The sequence below is a fragment of the Periplaneta americana genome, chromosome 8 (genome assembly GCF_040183065.1).
Source record: "Periplaneta americana isolate PAMFEO1 chromosome 8, P.americana_PAMFEO1_priV1, whole genome shotgun sequence".
NCBI classification, from domain to species: domain Eukaryota; kingdom Metazoa; phylum Arthropoda; class Insecta; order Blattodea; family Blattidae; genus Periplaneta; species Periplaneta americana.
The window spans coordinates 67,271,484-67,284,364 of NC_091124.1; the positions used below are offsets into that span (position 1 = coordinate 67,271,484).

Consider the following 12,881-nt stretch of genomic DNA (forward strand, 5'->3'; position numbering starts at 1 on the left):
GCTATTCGTCATTACATAAGTTTTTTATAAAAATAAACAACCAACTACAGACAAAATTCTGACTCAGAACTGCCACACTTCAGTAGGACGATTTTATACCGATTAATTGAAGGTTTTATGTACGAAAGAAAGAGACAAGAAATCTGTGATACTTAACAAGGATGATGTAGCATCACGATAGAGATGATACTTATAGTCAATATGACAACACATGGAAGAAAAACGCAGAATATGCTAGCTTGATGAGACATGGGTGAATGCTGAACACATGACAAAGAAAACATAGGTATACATTACAGCAAAAGCAAAAGTTAAGCTTTCTTGGAGGTGTTATCCATTGCCATAAAAAATCCATCTGGGAAGGTCAAGAGGTTAACTGTCACACACATGTCAGTGGTTTTGTGAAGGTGCCAGCCTGCTGCTACTTATTTGAATCGAATAAGATGGATGACTACCCAAAGACATGAACAGGGAAGTGTTTGAAGTGAGGTTTGAAAGTGTACCATCGAAACTAGAACCAAACAGTGCAACAGTGAAAAATAGCACTCTATATCACAATGAGAATTGAAAAAAGGCACAATAAATCCTGGAATGGTGCCTTATTGACTAGCTGAAATAAAAAATGAGATTGTTGAAGAGTACCTGATCCAAGCTGAACTCTTAGTTTTAGCTAACCGAAAAATTCCTGAGCAATTGTGATATGTACATTGTGGATAAAATTGACAGTTCAGCTGGTGACGAAGTTCTAAGATTGCTACCAATTGGATTTTAAATCCCACTGAATTGATTTCAAGGTGAATTAAGGGCTGTGTGGCCAGAAAAAACACAACTTAAAGTCACAGGATGTGTAGACATTGCTAAGCAATGCACTTTCTCAAATCAATATTAGAAGTTGGCAAGCTGCAATAAACCACATGGACAGAGAAGAGCAGAAGATGTGGGAGTGGGATATAACAATTGACAATGTTGTTGATCAAATCGTCATCAATACTGCAGACGATTCTTTCAGCAGTGACTTAAACTCAGTCTTGTTACCATTTGTGGATGGTTCATAATGTAAGTACATTCTTTCTGGCATGAATATGGGTACCAATAAGCAGTCAAGGCATAAAAGGATTTTGTGTCTTGTTTGTTGAAATGCGGAGTCTTCTTGTATTGAATGAAGATTACAGTAAAATTGTATGGCTGCCCATAAAATCTTAACAGAATATCTATTACGCACACTTGTCCTGAGGATAGAAGTTGCTCCCATTCTGGAGTGTTACAACATATTTTTATTTTTCTTACTATGTTATTTTAATTCTACATGTTAATAAATGCAAATGCTAATTAAATAATGCACAAAAATTGTGCATAGACATAATCATCATTGTAAGTTTAAAAGAAACAAAAATTTAAACATATGAAACTCAAGAGCATCAATATGGTAAGAGGGGAAGAAGAACTACCTACAGCCATCATAAACAGAAAATATTAATTCAGTTTTATTACAAATAACCAATATGTTGCACAGTTGCACCTACTACAGTAATGACTGGGGTAGTTGTTATACTACAATTAAAAAAATAAAGATAAATTTACATGAAATAACTCAACAGAACGAAAGTGAAGATTTAAAATGAAGATCACCAATCATTTTTCTGATCTATTTCCATTCCTTTGCTAGTTGGTGCTACTTATGAATAATGTGTTCCACACTTTCGTCACCTCTCAAACTGATCGTATCAGAATAAGGACATAAAATCGCTACAAAAATAATATTATATCAGGAGTAATACAAAGTTATTTCAGTTTTAATGGGATGATGTTAAAACACAAGTACTTTGTATCATTCTTTTTACAAACAAAATAAATCAGATTATAATTTTGCAACAAATTAATAAACAACTGGTGTTTACTGCAAGGCAGTGAGCATGTTGGTTGTGGCTTACAGAATTTGAAAGTATAACATCAATTCAATGTCGTGTTTGCTATAAGGTGTAGTGTTCAAATTACAAGTTGATAATGTAATGGTATCACATGTTTAAAGAAAGTGGATCTGTTAACAAAAGACACACTGGTGGATGTAGAAGTTTTCTCGAAACCAAAGCTGTTGTTAATGCTGTTATGATAGCAAGTCACAAGAAGAGTCTTAGAGGACTGTCTGCAGATATGACTAAAGGGCCTCACACACGCTAAGATTTATCAGACACATCTGTACAGACTTACCTAAGAGAGTTATGTCTAACTTAAAGATTGTCCATACAATCCCAGACTTACCTCATAGACATAGTTAAAAAAGACGTCACTGATATCAATAATTCCCCAATTACTGTTTCTTTATGGCTCTACGTTCATATAAATGCGTGAGAATAGTTTTTCAAATCTGTACTTTCATAGCTTATGCCATTTCACTACAGAGAATTGCGTAAAACGAAATGACGAAATCTCGACCACATACTCAGAATGTCATTTGTTTCTATGTTTACTTTTTCTTCTGCTTAATTTGGAAAATGTCGTAAAAATTCAAGCAGCTGCAGAAATCTGGAGACTAACCTGAAGGCCAAAAGCCTTAACACATTTCGTCCATACACGAGGGTATTTCCCTATGGATTTCGGTTTGTACAGACTTACCTTTGCGTGTACCTCCATTAATAATAAACAACGTTTAAAACCATATAATTAAAACAGTAGTATTCTACATTTCTATTCACCATACCCCTAGAGACACTATTCCCCTGAAACTTGTACCCCCAAAGTTATGTTTCATTCAAATTATACATACCTATACCTTACCTAAATTAAACTTAATAATTTATTAATTAACAAATCACCCAGTTTTAAACTACAAATAAGAGAATGCTGTGTTGTTTAGTCAACTGTCCAAAGACAGGTCTGAACCTCACAAGTGATACCAAGACGGCACCACTTATGAGGCAACTAGGCCAGGAGACAATGGGGTAGGGTGGCCACTTTCTTTCCCCCCTCCATTGCATACATCACCGACTAGTTACATATTACACTAGTCAGACTTCAGATGCATACAAACAATTGTTCTTCCTCTGACACATATTGTCAAGTGAGGTGTACTGCCTGATAATAGATGTACATATCAGCCATAATCTCAATCAGAGGATAAAAAAAGAGAATCATGTTATTAAATAAATATTATAGAAAAGATAAATTATTTTATTATATTAACTTAAACAATGGTAGAGATGAAGAGAATGTGTAGAGACAGGGAAAAATGGATGAAATGGATGGAGAGCGGCGAACCTGACACTTAGCAGCAGAAGGGACTGAAGAAGAAGAAGAAGGAGAAGATATTAACTTAAATGGTTCTGAGCTGTTAATGAAATGGCTGAGGTTGGTCTCAGCACGCCACCAATTCTGGCTGAATCTTCGTGAGTGCAAGTATCAGAGGTAATTCTGGATTTAAGCAATTTCTGTGTTTCTTTTTGGCTGATGTCAATGCAGAGAAACCCTGTTCACACAAACAACTAGAGGGGAATGACAGAAAGTGTGAAATGGCAGTAACATTAAGTTCCAGATACTCTTTGTGAGCATAACACCAAAAGTCACAAACTGACAAGTTTTCGGATTTTATTTTCAGTGAACTATCAACAGACACTTTTAGCAGACATTCTTTCACTTTTAAGAGAAGTTCAGAGGAACTGATGTCTGTAATGGAAATGGTATTTGGATTTGTGATCCAATCTTGTGTGTTATCTTTTTTCTCAATTTCTGGAAAGTATTTCAAAAACTGTATGCTGAGATTTTCTAGGTGATTTGATTTCCAAAACCTCATCAGCAATAACTTCATTTCGTCCATTATATTCAGAGTTGGAAAAACTTTATTAATGTGTCAATCCAAAATAAAACTTTCACTTTCTCGTATGTAGCTTTAAATATATTTTTGTCGAAACCTTGGACTTAAAGATTGAGATAATTTAATTTTTATTGAAAATATCTGTCAAATAAGCCATTCATCTCCAAAATATGTCACCAGATCCGATTTCAATTTTTTAAGGAAATGGGTTACTTTATCTCCTTTTTTCAATTCAGAGAGCCAAGTCAATACATGTCCTCATAATGACCATTGCACCTCAGTGTGCAAAAACCAGTGGAGTGTGTGTGAGTGTATCCTTTTTCCTCATACAATGTTTTAAAAAGACGGGAGTTCGTGCAAGCGACTTGATTAAATTTATCACTTTTACAGCAATGTTCAGCATTTCGTGTGAATCAGGAGTTATATTTTTTTGTGATCAAGTTTTCTCTGTGTATATGCAATGTTGCCAAATTATTTTGGGGTTAATTTCGCAAATCCATTTTGTCAATAAAACAATTCCATCTATGGGCACACACACCAGTCCCATTACAAACTTAATTCTAATCTTTTGAAGTTATTCATAATTAAAAAAATAGCCTCTTCCTCTGTATGTTCTAGTAATTTTTTACATTCTAAAATTTCACCAGCAATAGCAGACTTCTTAACATTAAAACAGTCTCTATTTCATAAAGTGTTTTGGTTGTTGAGTACATGAAAAACACATGCGAGTTTGGCAGCCTTCTCTATGGTACAAGTAATCATTCGATCATGATCACTTGCTCACTAGGCCTAATTGATACTCAATAGTGACATCATAAGAAAGCAGAAATCCGGATATTCAGTTCGATTGGAAATGTGTCTTTGTGTTTCTTTTGTGTGGTCCAAGTAATAAATAGTAAACCCAAAGTAATTGGTATTTTAATTATGCTATCTAAATATTTAGGGAAGCGAAATTCTGTTGAGGATTTTTTTTATTGGTTATTTTACGACGCTGTATCAACATCTAGGTTATTTAGCGTCTGAATGATATGAAGGTGATAATGCCGGTGAAATGAGTCCGGGGTCCAGCACCGAAAGTTACCCAGCATTTGCTCGTATTGGGTTGAGGGAAAACCCCGGAAAAAACCTCAACCAGGTAACTTGCCCCGACCAGGATTCGAACCCGGGCCACCTGGTTCTGTTGAGGATCCTCCATAAAAAAAAATAAATGTGTTTATTTAAAGAGTTGGAAAGCTGTGTATAATTGGCTTGTGTCCACGCAGAATAATCCCTGTTAAGCTCACAATGAATCACAAATGGAACTGAAGGAACAGATGCTCGCTCCACTGTTTTAGTGAAATCAGAATTAAAGTTTGTGCCAATTCAAAACTGAATTCTCAAGCTTTTTTTTATAATGTCAAAAAACTACTCCTCACTGTTAAAAGATGCTAGATCTTCAGAGAAAAGTAAGCAATCAAACTGAAGTAAATTTGAAAATATTGTTTTTTTTATTAAATTCACAATGTTTTATAAAATATATATACATTTTTTTTTCAGTTTGTAGTTAATTTTATGAATAACAACATAATACATTTAGAATGTCTAGAATGCCGGTTTCCCGAATTTTTCTTAAAAACCGAGAATTTCACTAATTTTTACAATAAACATCTGGCAATCCTATGTAAAAAACATGTTTTCTCAGCATTAGTGATGACGATGATGACAACAATGTATTTTAAAAAATGCACTATTTCATGGCACTGTTTAAAACAGTATAAAAAGAAGTTTAAAGAAGAAAAACCGTGTTTTCTATTTTTTTTATTTATTTATTTTTTTTTTGCCAACTCTCTTATCATTGGATTTCATATTTTCTTCTTGAATTTTCCTTTCACAAAAATTTTCCAAATGGAACAGTAAAGGCCCAAAAAGTTATGGTTCAGAATAATGATACCTACATAACTATTTCCAGCACCATGCCAACTAGTCAACTAGTATCTAACTTTCGAAGTCTAGATATCCAGAACAGCAAGCATATGGTTTAGCCTAGAGACGAGAAACATTTCAGTTCTTAAAAGTAGTTATTATGTGACTGTAGATTTATGGATTATGGATTAGAGCAGGTAAGAATTTCTGGAAATGGAATATGTATATTTTAATAAAATGTTCAACGTTTTCTTATGATTGACATATTATTGTCAACCTCTTTACATTTTATAACAGGAAAGTATGTACCTGGACCTCTACTGTGGGAAGATGGCCTGGCCAATGTTTACTACATAATTACCTAGTGTTATACTATAATGCTTTTCATGCGATTTAGTTCATACAGCTCATCTTCTTCGTGGCTACAATATTTTGTCTGGGCACATGTAATATTTAACTTAACCATAACTATCAGCAACTGATTCTAAACATTAAAACTAGGAAACATTGCACAAGTACGAATGGCTCATGTTTCTTTTATACTAGGTTATTTAACGACGCTGTATCAACTACTATGTTATTTAGTGTTGATGGGATTTATGATAGCGAGATGGTATTTAGCAAGATGAAGTCGAGGATTCGCCACAGATTATCTGATATTCGCCTTACAGTTGGGAAGAACATCGGAAAAAACCCAACCAGATAATCAGTCTAAGCAGGGATCTAACCTGCACCCAAGTGCAACTCTGAATTGGGAGGCAAGTACCTTAGCCAATTGAGCCACGCTGGTGGTTCCCATGTTGTTCTGGACAGCTAAAAAGCCACTACCTCCATGAACTAAGTCGCATGAAAAGGGGTATAGCATACTGCTTTTCTACATCAGAGATCCAAGGTCAAACACTGGAAAATCCAAGTGGAATTTGAGGTAGAAAAAGACTATTTTTGAAGTATATTTTCAGGAAGTAGTCTTGTTTTCCATATAACCATTCAATAATTTTGTTATTGCCATGCTTGGTGAATGTAGAATCACCTCCATATAGCGCACCATAGACAAAGTCGAAGAAAGCAAAGTAAACTATAGTTTCACTATATGATATTCGTGGATAAGGATGATTAGCATTACATTTATCAGTCAAGTGTACACTGTTGGATAATAAATGACAATCTGACAAACTTTACTTAATACAGTGGTTACTTTTGTAACCTACTTTCCTACTTGTGTACCATTACATAACTAATTCTTTTAATGCCATGTTCTGACAGAAATAATCAATACACCAGCTTGGTCTAACACAACTGTCAAATTTCAGGCTTAGTAAATTAAATTTTGCAATTCTTAGTATACGACATCAGTATTTTCTTTAATGTGTTTACACCAATATACACCTATTTCCTTATCACTGAAGACTTGCAACATGAGTTTCCCTTTAAAATATAGTTACATAAAACAGGCTCTTCTACGTCATTTCTCATACCATACGTAGCTGCTAATGACCAAGCCTTCTCTGGTTCGTTGCATCATGCTGTGATATTCTGTAATATTTGTCTGCTGTCACTATGATGTCGTATGTTGCTTCAGGGAAAACCTAATTTCATGCTAACATGTCACGACAGTACATTGGTAATGGAATAAAACTTAAATTTTGGCTCACTGCAAACCCCAAAACGGGTATGACAGCACTTTATTGTAAGAATATATTTGAATTGTTAAAAATAAATCAAGTGAATTTGATAATTAATTAATTTCATTGATTCATTAATTAATGTAAGTGTAATGAGCACAAAAATTTGACTTTTGAAGCATTTAAATCACAAAAGTGAGCCTAAGAACTTCAAAATGGTGGGAATGAAGATTATTTTCTAACTGAAGATGAAATGACAAAAAATGGCTCAGATTTTTATATTTCAAAGGTATGATGTAAGAGACTGTAAAAGAAACAAATGAAAATGGTTGCCAAAGCAAAACTTCGAATGAACAGCAGCAAATTTTTGCTTTATCTTATTTTTAACTGATCTATGTTCCTCTCAAAAAATAAAGAAAGATTAAATAATAAGCGATGATCAACTGCAATGTTCAAAGGTAGGGTGAGAAATCCATTACAGACAGTCTGAGGAAGAATTTAGATAAATGACTATTAGGACTAGCACACAAGTAAGACTTAACCATCGGGCAACTGTCCTGTCGTCGTTACTTGAAGCATGTAGCTAATAAATGATACAACAGTTCAGTTAGTGAGCATGCGTACACATATGATTAAACAGTCATTCTCTTGTTCACTTTCGCTCCACATTTTTTCTCTCCATAATCATCGAGTATGGAAGTTAGCACTGTTACAAGAGGAGAATATTGAACAATTAATTAAAGAGGGCGAAAGACATCCTGCTATGACAAAAAAATTGAATGATTATGAAAACATCAATTTTTTATTTTATTTTAATTGGTTTATCTTACGACGCTTTATCAATTGCTATGGTTATCTAGTGTCTGAATGAAATTAAGGTAATAATACCAGCAGAATGAATCCAGGATCCAGCACCAGAAGTTACCCATCTTTCTATAGTATGATATACAAATGGACACAAGAGATGGATGTACAAGGGAATGTCTGTGGGTACATTAATATATTTTATCAATAATACCATTTTCTTTGACATCATTTTGCATAGAAATCTACAATTATTCAGATATGCAAAGAAGACTTGAGGAACAAAAGTTCGTGTAAGGACAGGGCAGTGAATGAAGTACAGTGCTTCAAATCTCGAACGTCCCCACTCTCCCATATGAGGAAGTTATTCCATAATTCTCAGTATGCAGATAGTCAGATTGATGCTGTACTTATTACATGAGAAAGGTACTTCGGCAATCAACTGTTCTTATCTTATAGTCCAGTTTCTCTGAGGCCGAGGTAGACTTTAAAAAATGAAGGGCAATGTGGAATAGTGCATGTTACTTGTAAATACTTTTGCCAAGTATAAATCATATCCTGAACATATACTGAAATTCGGTTTTACTATTATAGTATATCGGTACTGAGTTATGTTTGCTAGATTGGAGAATGGATGTCATAACAACGTCATCAATTACTATGATTAATTATTTTGGAACAACTGGATAATACATACGGTAGAGCAATGCCAATTACACTGGCCACTAGTCACTGAGTCATACAGAGCCTTGTGAAACAAAAGACAATCGAAAGGTAGTAATAAAATTCGCAACTATATTCTTATATAATTGATTCCATAGGGGGAAAAAAAGGTGTGGTAAAGGGAATATCATTGAGATGAACGAAAGTAATTTTGCGGTTAATATTTGCCATTTAGCGTTAATTACGTCATTATGACAGCGTTTTACGTGCGGCTCACGACAGGAACAGTTTGGCTGTGCATGCGCAGACTTGGTTAATAAAAACCTAAACTAACCTAATCTAACCTTTGTATATGCAAGATGCGTAACTGGAGCACAAAGGGAACTTCTTAATTTGATCTGGAATGTGTACGCAAAAATAAATCCAGATAAGGATCATGCTGGCACTGCATGAGAGGTCCACACATGCGCCACAGCCAAACTGTTACTGTAGGGATTTTCTGATAAGAAAAATAACAGTATCTAATGCTAAATCAATATATTTGAAAATACTCATAAGGGACGACATAATTCTAAAGAGAATATATTTCAAAATACTTAAAAAAAACAACATAATCCTAACGAGAGTATCGCCCTATTTCAAAATATTAATAAGCCTCATCACTGTCCGTGTATCTAATTTAGACTAATATAAATGTATCTGCTCATAAATCCTATCTAACATTGTCGCTAACAGTGGTGGTATCTCTCAGTAATGTTGAGAACAAAAGAGGTAGAGAGAGAAATAAATTTCTCCTTCTGACAATGTCATACGTCAATGTCATGCCCTTATTTGGCAACAATGTGTATTTAGTTCTATTTGGTCGTAACTGTAATGGCACAGTTGAAAGCTACCGTAGCTAATTCTCTAGTTTAGAAATTATTTTTTTATGTTTGCCAGAAAGTACTGCAAGTGTTATGAAACGATGGTTTGTATGTTATTTTATTTAGATGGTTGTAGATTATAGTGTTTAGGGTTGGCATGGAGATATATCTCTCTCTCCCTCTCTCTCTCTTTTTTTCAGCAAAAGAAAAGCATGAGCTAAAAGAATATCAATATTTTCAGTTTATTATTAAAATAAATCTTTGGTTGTTGGGATAAGGCACGTAAGTCAAAAAAATTAATTTTTCAGGAGAGATTTTTTTTTTTAATTTATTAACTAAATAAAAGTATAATAATGAAATTCGTGTATGTTGGTCAAAGTAAGACCCTTTTCAATTTAACATAAAACAAATTTTATTATTTCAAAAATTAGAAAAAATACTTGACATGTGATTAGGTACCATACAAGAGAAAAATCTACTTTTTTAGTTATGTACCTTTTCCTGCCAACCAAAGAAATGCTTTCGTCACATTAGAAGATTTTTCTACCTTCAATGATGATTTTCCATCAAATCTCATTAGGTACGTACATTTCTTACCATTTATTAAATCGAGCTGCATGAAATAACTGTAGCTCAGTGCTGAGTTAACTGGTAACAAGATTAGAAAAAACTATGCCTAATAAATTCTTCCTCATTTCTTGTTCTTATAGGCCTAAAAATAAGAATCTTCAACTGTTTATATATATATATATATATATATATATATATATATATATATATATGCTTGGTTGCATTTTCCACAGTCCCTAGGTACAACATTGCATGTCCCTATGTATGTCATGAATATGTACTACCTACTTACTTACTTACAAATGGCTTTTAAGGAACCCGGAGGTTCATTGCTGCCCACGCATAAGCTTGCCATTGGTCCCTATCCTGTGCAAGATTAATTCAGTCTCTATCATTATATCCTACCTCCCTCAAATCCATTTTAATATTATACTCCCATCTACGTCTCGGCCTCCCCAAAGGTCTTCTTCCCTCCGGTCTACCAACTAACACTCTATATGCATTTCTGTATTCGCCCATACGTGCTACATGCCCTGCCCATCTCAAACGTCTGGATTTAATGTTCCTAATTGACAGGTGAAGAAAACAATGCGTGCAGTTCTGCGCTGTGTAACTTTCTCCATTCTTCTGTAACTTCATCACTCTTAGCCCCAAATATTTTCCTAAGAATCTTATTCTCAAACACCCTTAATCTCTGTTCCTCTCTCAAAGTGAGAGTCCAAGTTTCACAACCATACAGAACAACCGGTAATATAACTGTTTTATAAATTCTAACTTTCAGATTTTTTGACAGCAGACTGTTCCTAATTGGTAATTATTGTTTCCTTCCCCGTAATACAACAAGTAATCAATCTCCTATTTGTGATATGCCATTCCCATCTAACCTAACCTCTTGTACTTCCACGAAGTCTATTCTATATCTAGCTAGTTTTTTTTTTTTTTGCTACTAATGTTACCCCTCCTGTTCTATAAAGACTAGTTACATTCCACATACTAAATATCATAACCTGGGCGCGCTTCCGAACAGGGGTAGCGGCATTTCCCCTAAGGTTAGAGCCCAGTTTAGGTGTGTGTGTATTAATCGAAAAAATGTCATATAAACATGCTTCCTATTCAAAATATTTTCTAGCACCTAATTTTCGATTAATATACACGTAACTAAACTGGGGTCTAACCTTAGAGGAAATGCTGCTGCCCCCGTTCGGAAGCGCGCCCCTATCTTCAAACCTGTGAAGCACTACCTGCTGGATCCATCACAGAGAGATTCCAGAGAGCGAGAACTTATGGCTTCATTGCCAAAGCCAAGCATTTGATAACAACAAGGCAACATATTAAAACTACATACAGTAGCTATTACAATATTAAAACTACATAACAGAATAGCAATGCCACCTATCTACTATTCTTTGCAATGAAGTGGTGGAACTAGGCCTATAAGAGAAATTTTAGCAGCTACAATTAAAAAAAGGTTTCTAAGATATCAAATATGCAGCAAAAACAAACTGTTTCACTGGTGTATTATTATTACTTCTGTTTACATAGTAGTGTGACGGCTCTGACAATTTTGATCTGAAACTGTAAAAAAACGACTGCACTAAGACAGTTTTTTTTCACTATGTAATAAATAATTAATAATACCTATATTAATTTACGCAACATAATCATGCACAATATTTCGTAATAAAATCATAAATTATCAATGTGAAGAACGAACTTAAATCATCATCTCACGTCATGCATTATTAAGAAAATATACATACTTTGAATAGTTCCTTGAAGTATGGACTGCAGGCTGACAGAACTACTTTATGTGCTTTCAGTCTCTGACCATCACAAGCCAAAGTAACATCTACAAAATCCTCCTCATCCCTGAGAGCTTCAAACTGTGACGTAATGTTAGCCTGGAAATTATTCCATCGCAGACAAAACTGCTGTTCCTCACTCATATCTTCTTACTGGAGTGCTATAAGCGGAACAAGTAAAGAACATAAAAAATGTAAGTGAAAAAAAAAATATTTCGGGGGAAAAATATCTTCAGCAAAGAAAGCTTAAATACTACATATCTACTACAAGACAACACATTAATCTGTAATTCTAAATTAAAGGTATAAATGGCGAAAGAGTTTAATATTTCAAAATGGAAATCATATAAGATTCGCAAGTAAATCGTACGCACACACAGACACACACCTTCCTTCACCTTGATTGAAACACCACTTATAAAAATACGATTAATGTAGCATTATGGCGTTCCTCTGTAACGAAATTATATATGTATTTGGATAATTAAAGAACAAAGATAACTCAGATGTGTAATAAATTGTCCGCCCCAGGATAAATAATGAGCTTCATGAAATTATAAAACGCTAAACAAATTACTTATATCCCCTTTTAGTTATTATTGACGTATTGTAAAATGCTGCCACCTAGCGAAAAGATACTAAATTTCTATTGTCAGTCAACGCCTTCTAAACAGCGGACTTGGTTTAAAATTTGTATTGCTCTGTAGGGATATGCGTATTAAAAGATCGTGACATAAAATAGATATATTTTTATAAAAGTAAATTATGTAATCGGAATTTAATGACATAATTAGGCACAGGTCTCCGTAATGGACAATTATCGGGAACTATTAAATGCCTGGTAGTA

At 34.2% G+C, this 12,881-nt stretch overlaps 1 protein-coding gene across 6 annotated transcripts in view; it reads right to left on the reverse strand.

The window, feature by feature from the left end:
• Window positions 1-12,662, reverse strand: part of LOC138704784 (protein abrupt-like) — a 303,539-nt gene extending 290,877 nt beyond the window's left edge. For 2 of the 6 annotated variants that reach the window (XM_069833028.1, XM_069833029.1), the window contains exons 1-2: window positions 12,423-12,656; window positions 11,993-12,195 (exon numbers count right to left, since the gene is read on the reverse strand). In XM_069833028.1, the coding sequence (XP_069689129.1) occupies window positions 11,993-12,178 (186 nt within the window). In that variant the 5' untranslated portion in view covers window positions 12,179-12,195; window positions 12,423-12,656. Of the gene's footprint in view, window positions 1-11,992; window positions 12,196-12,422 lie in introns of all 6 variants that reach the window. The other 4 variants (XM_069833031.1, XM_069833030.1, XM_069833026.1 and 1 more) reach the window with 4 other exon arrangements.
• Between the last annotated feature and the right edge of the window lie 219 nt (window positions 12,663-12,881).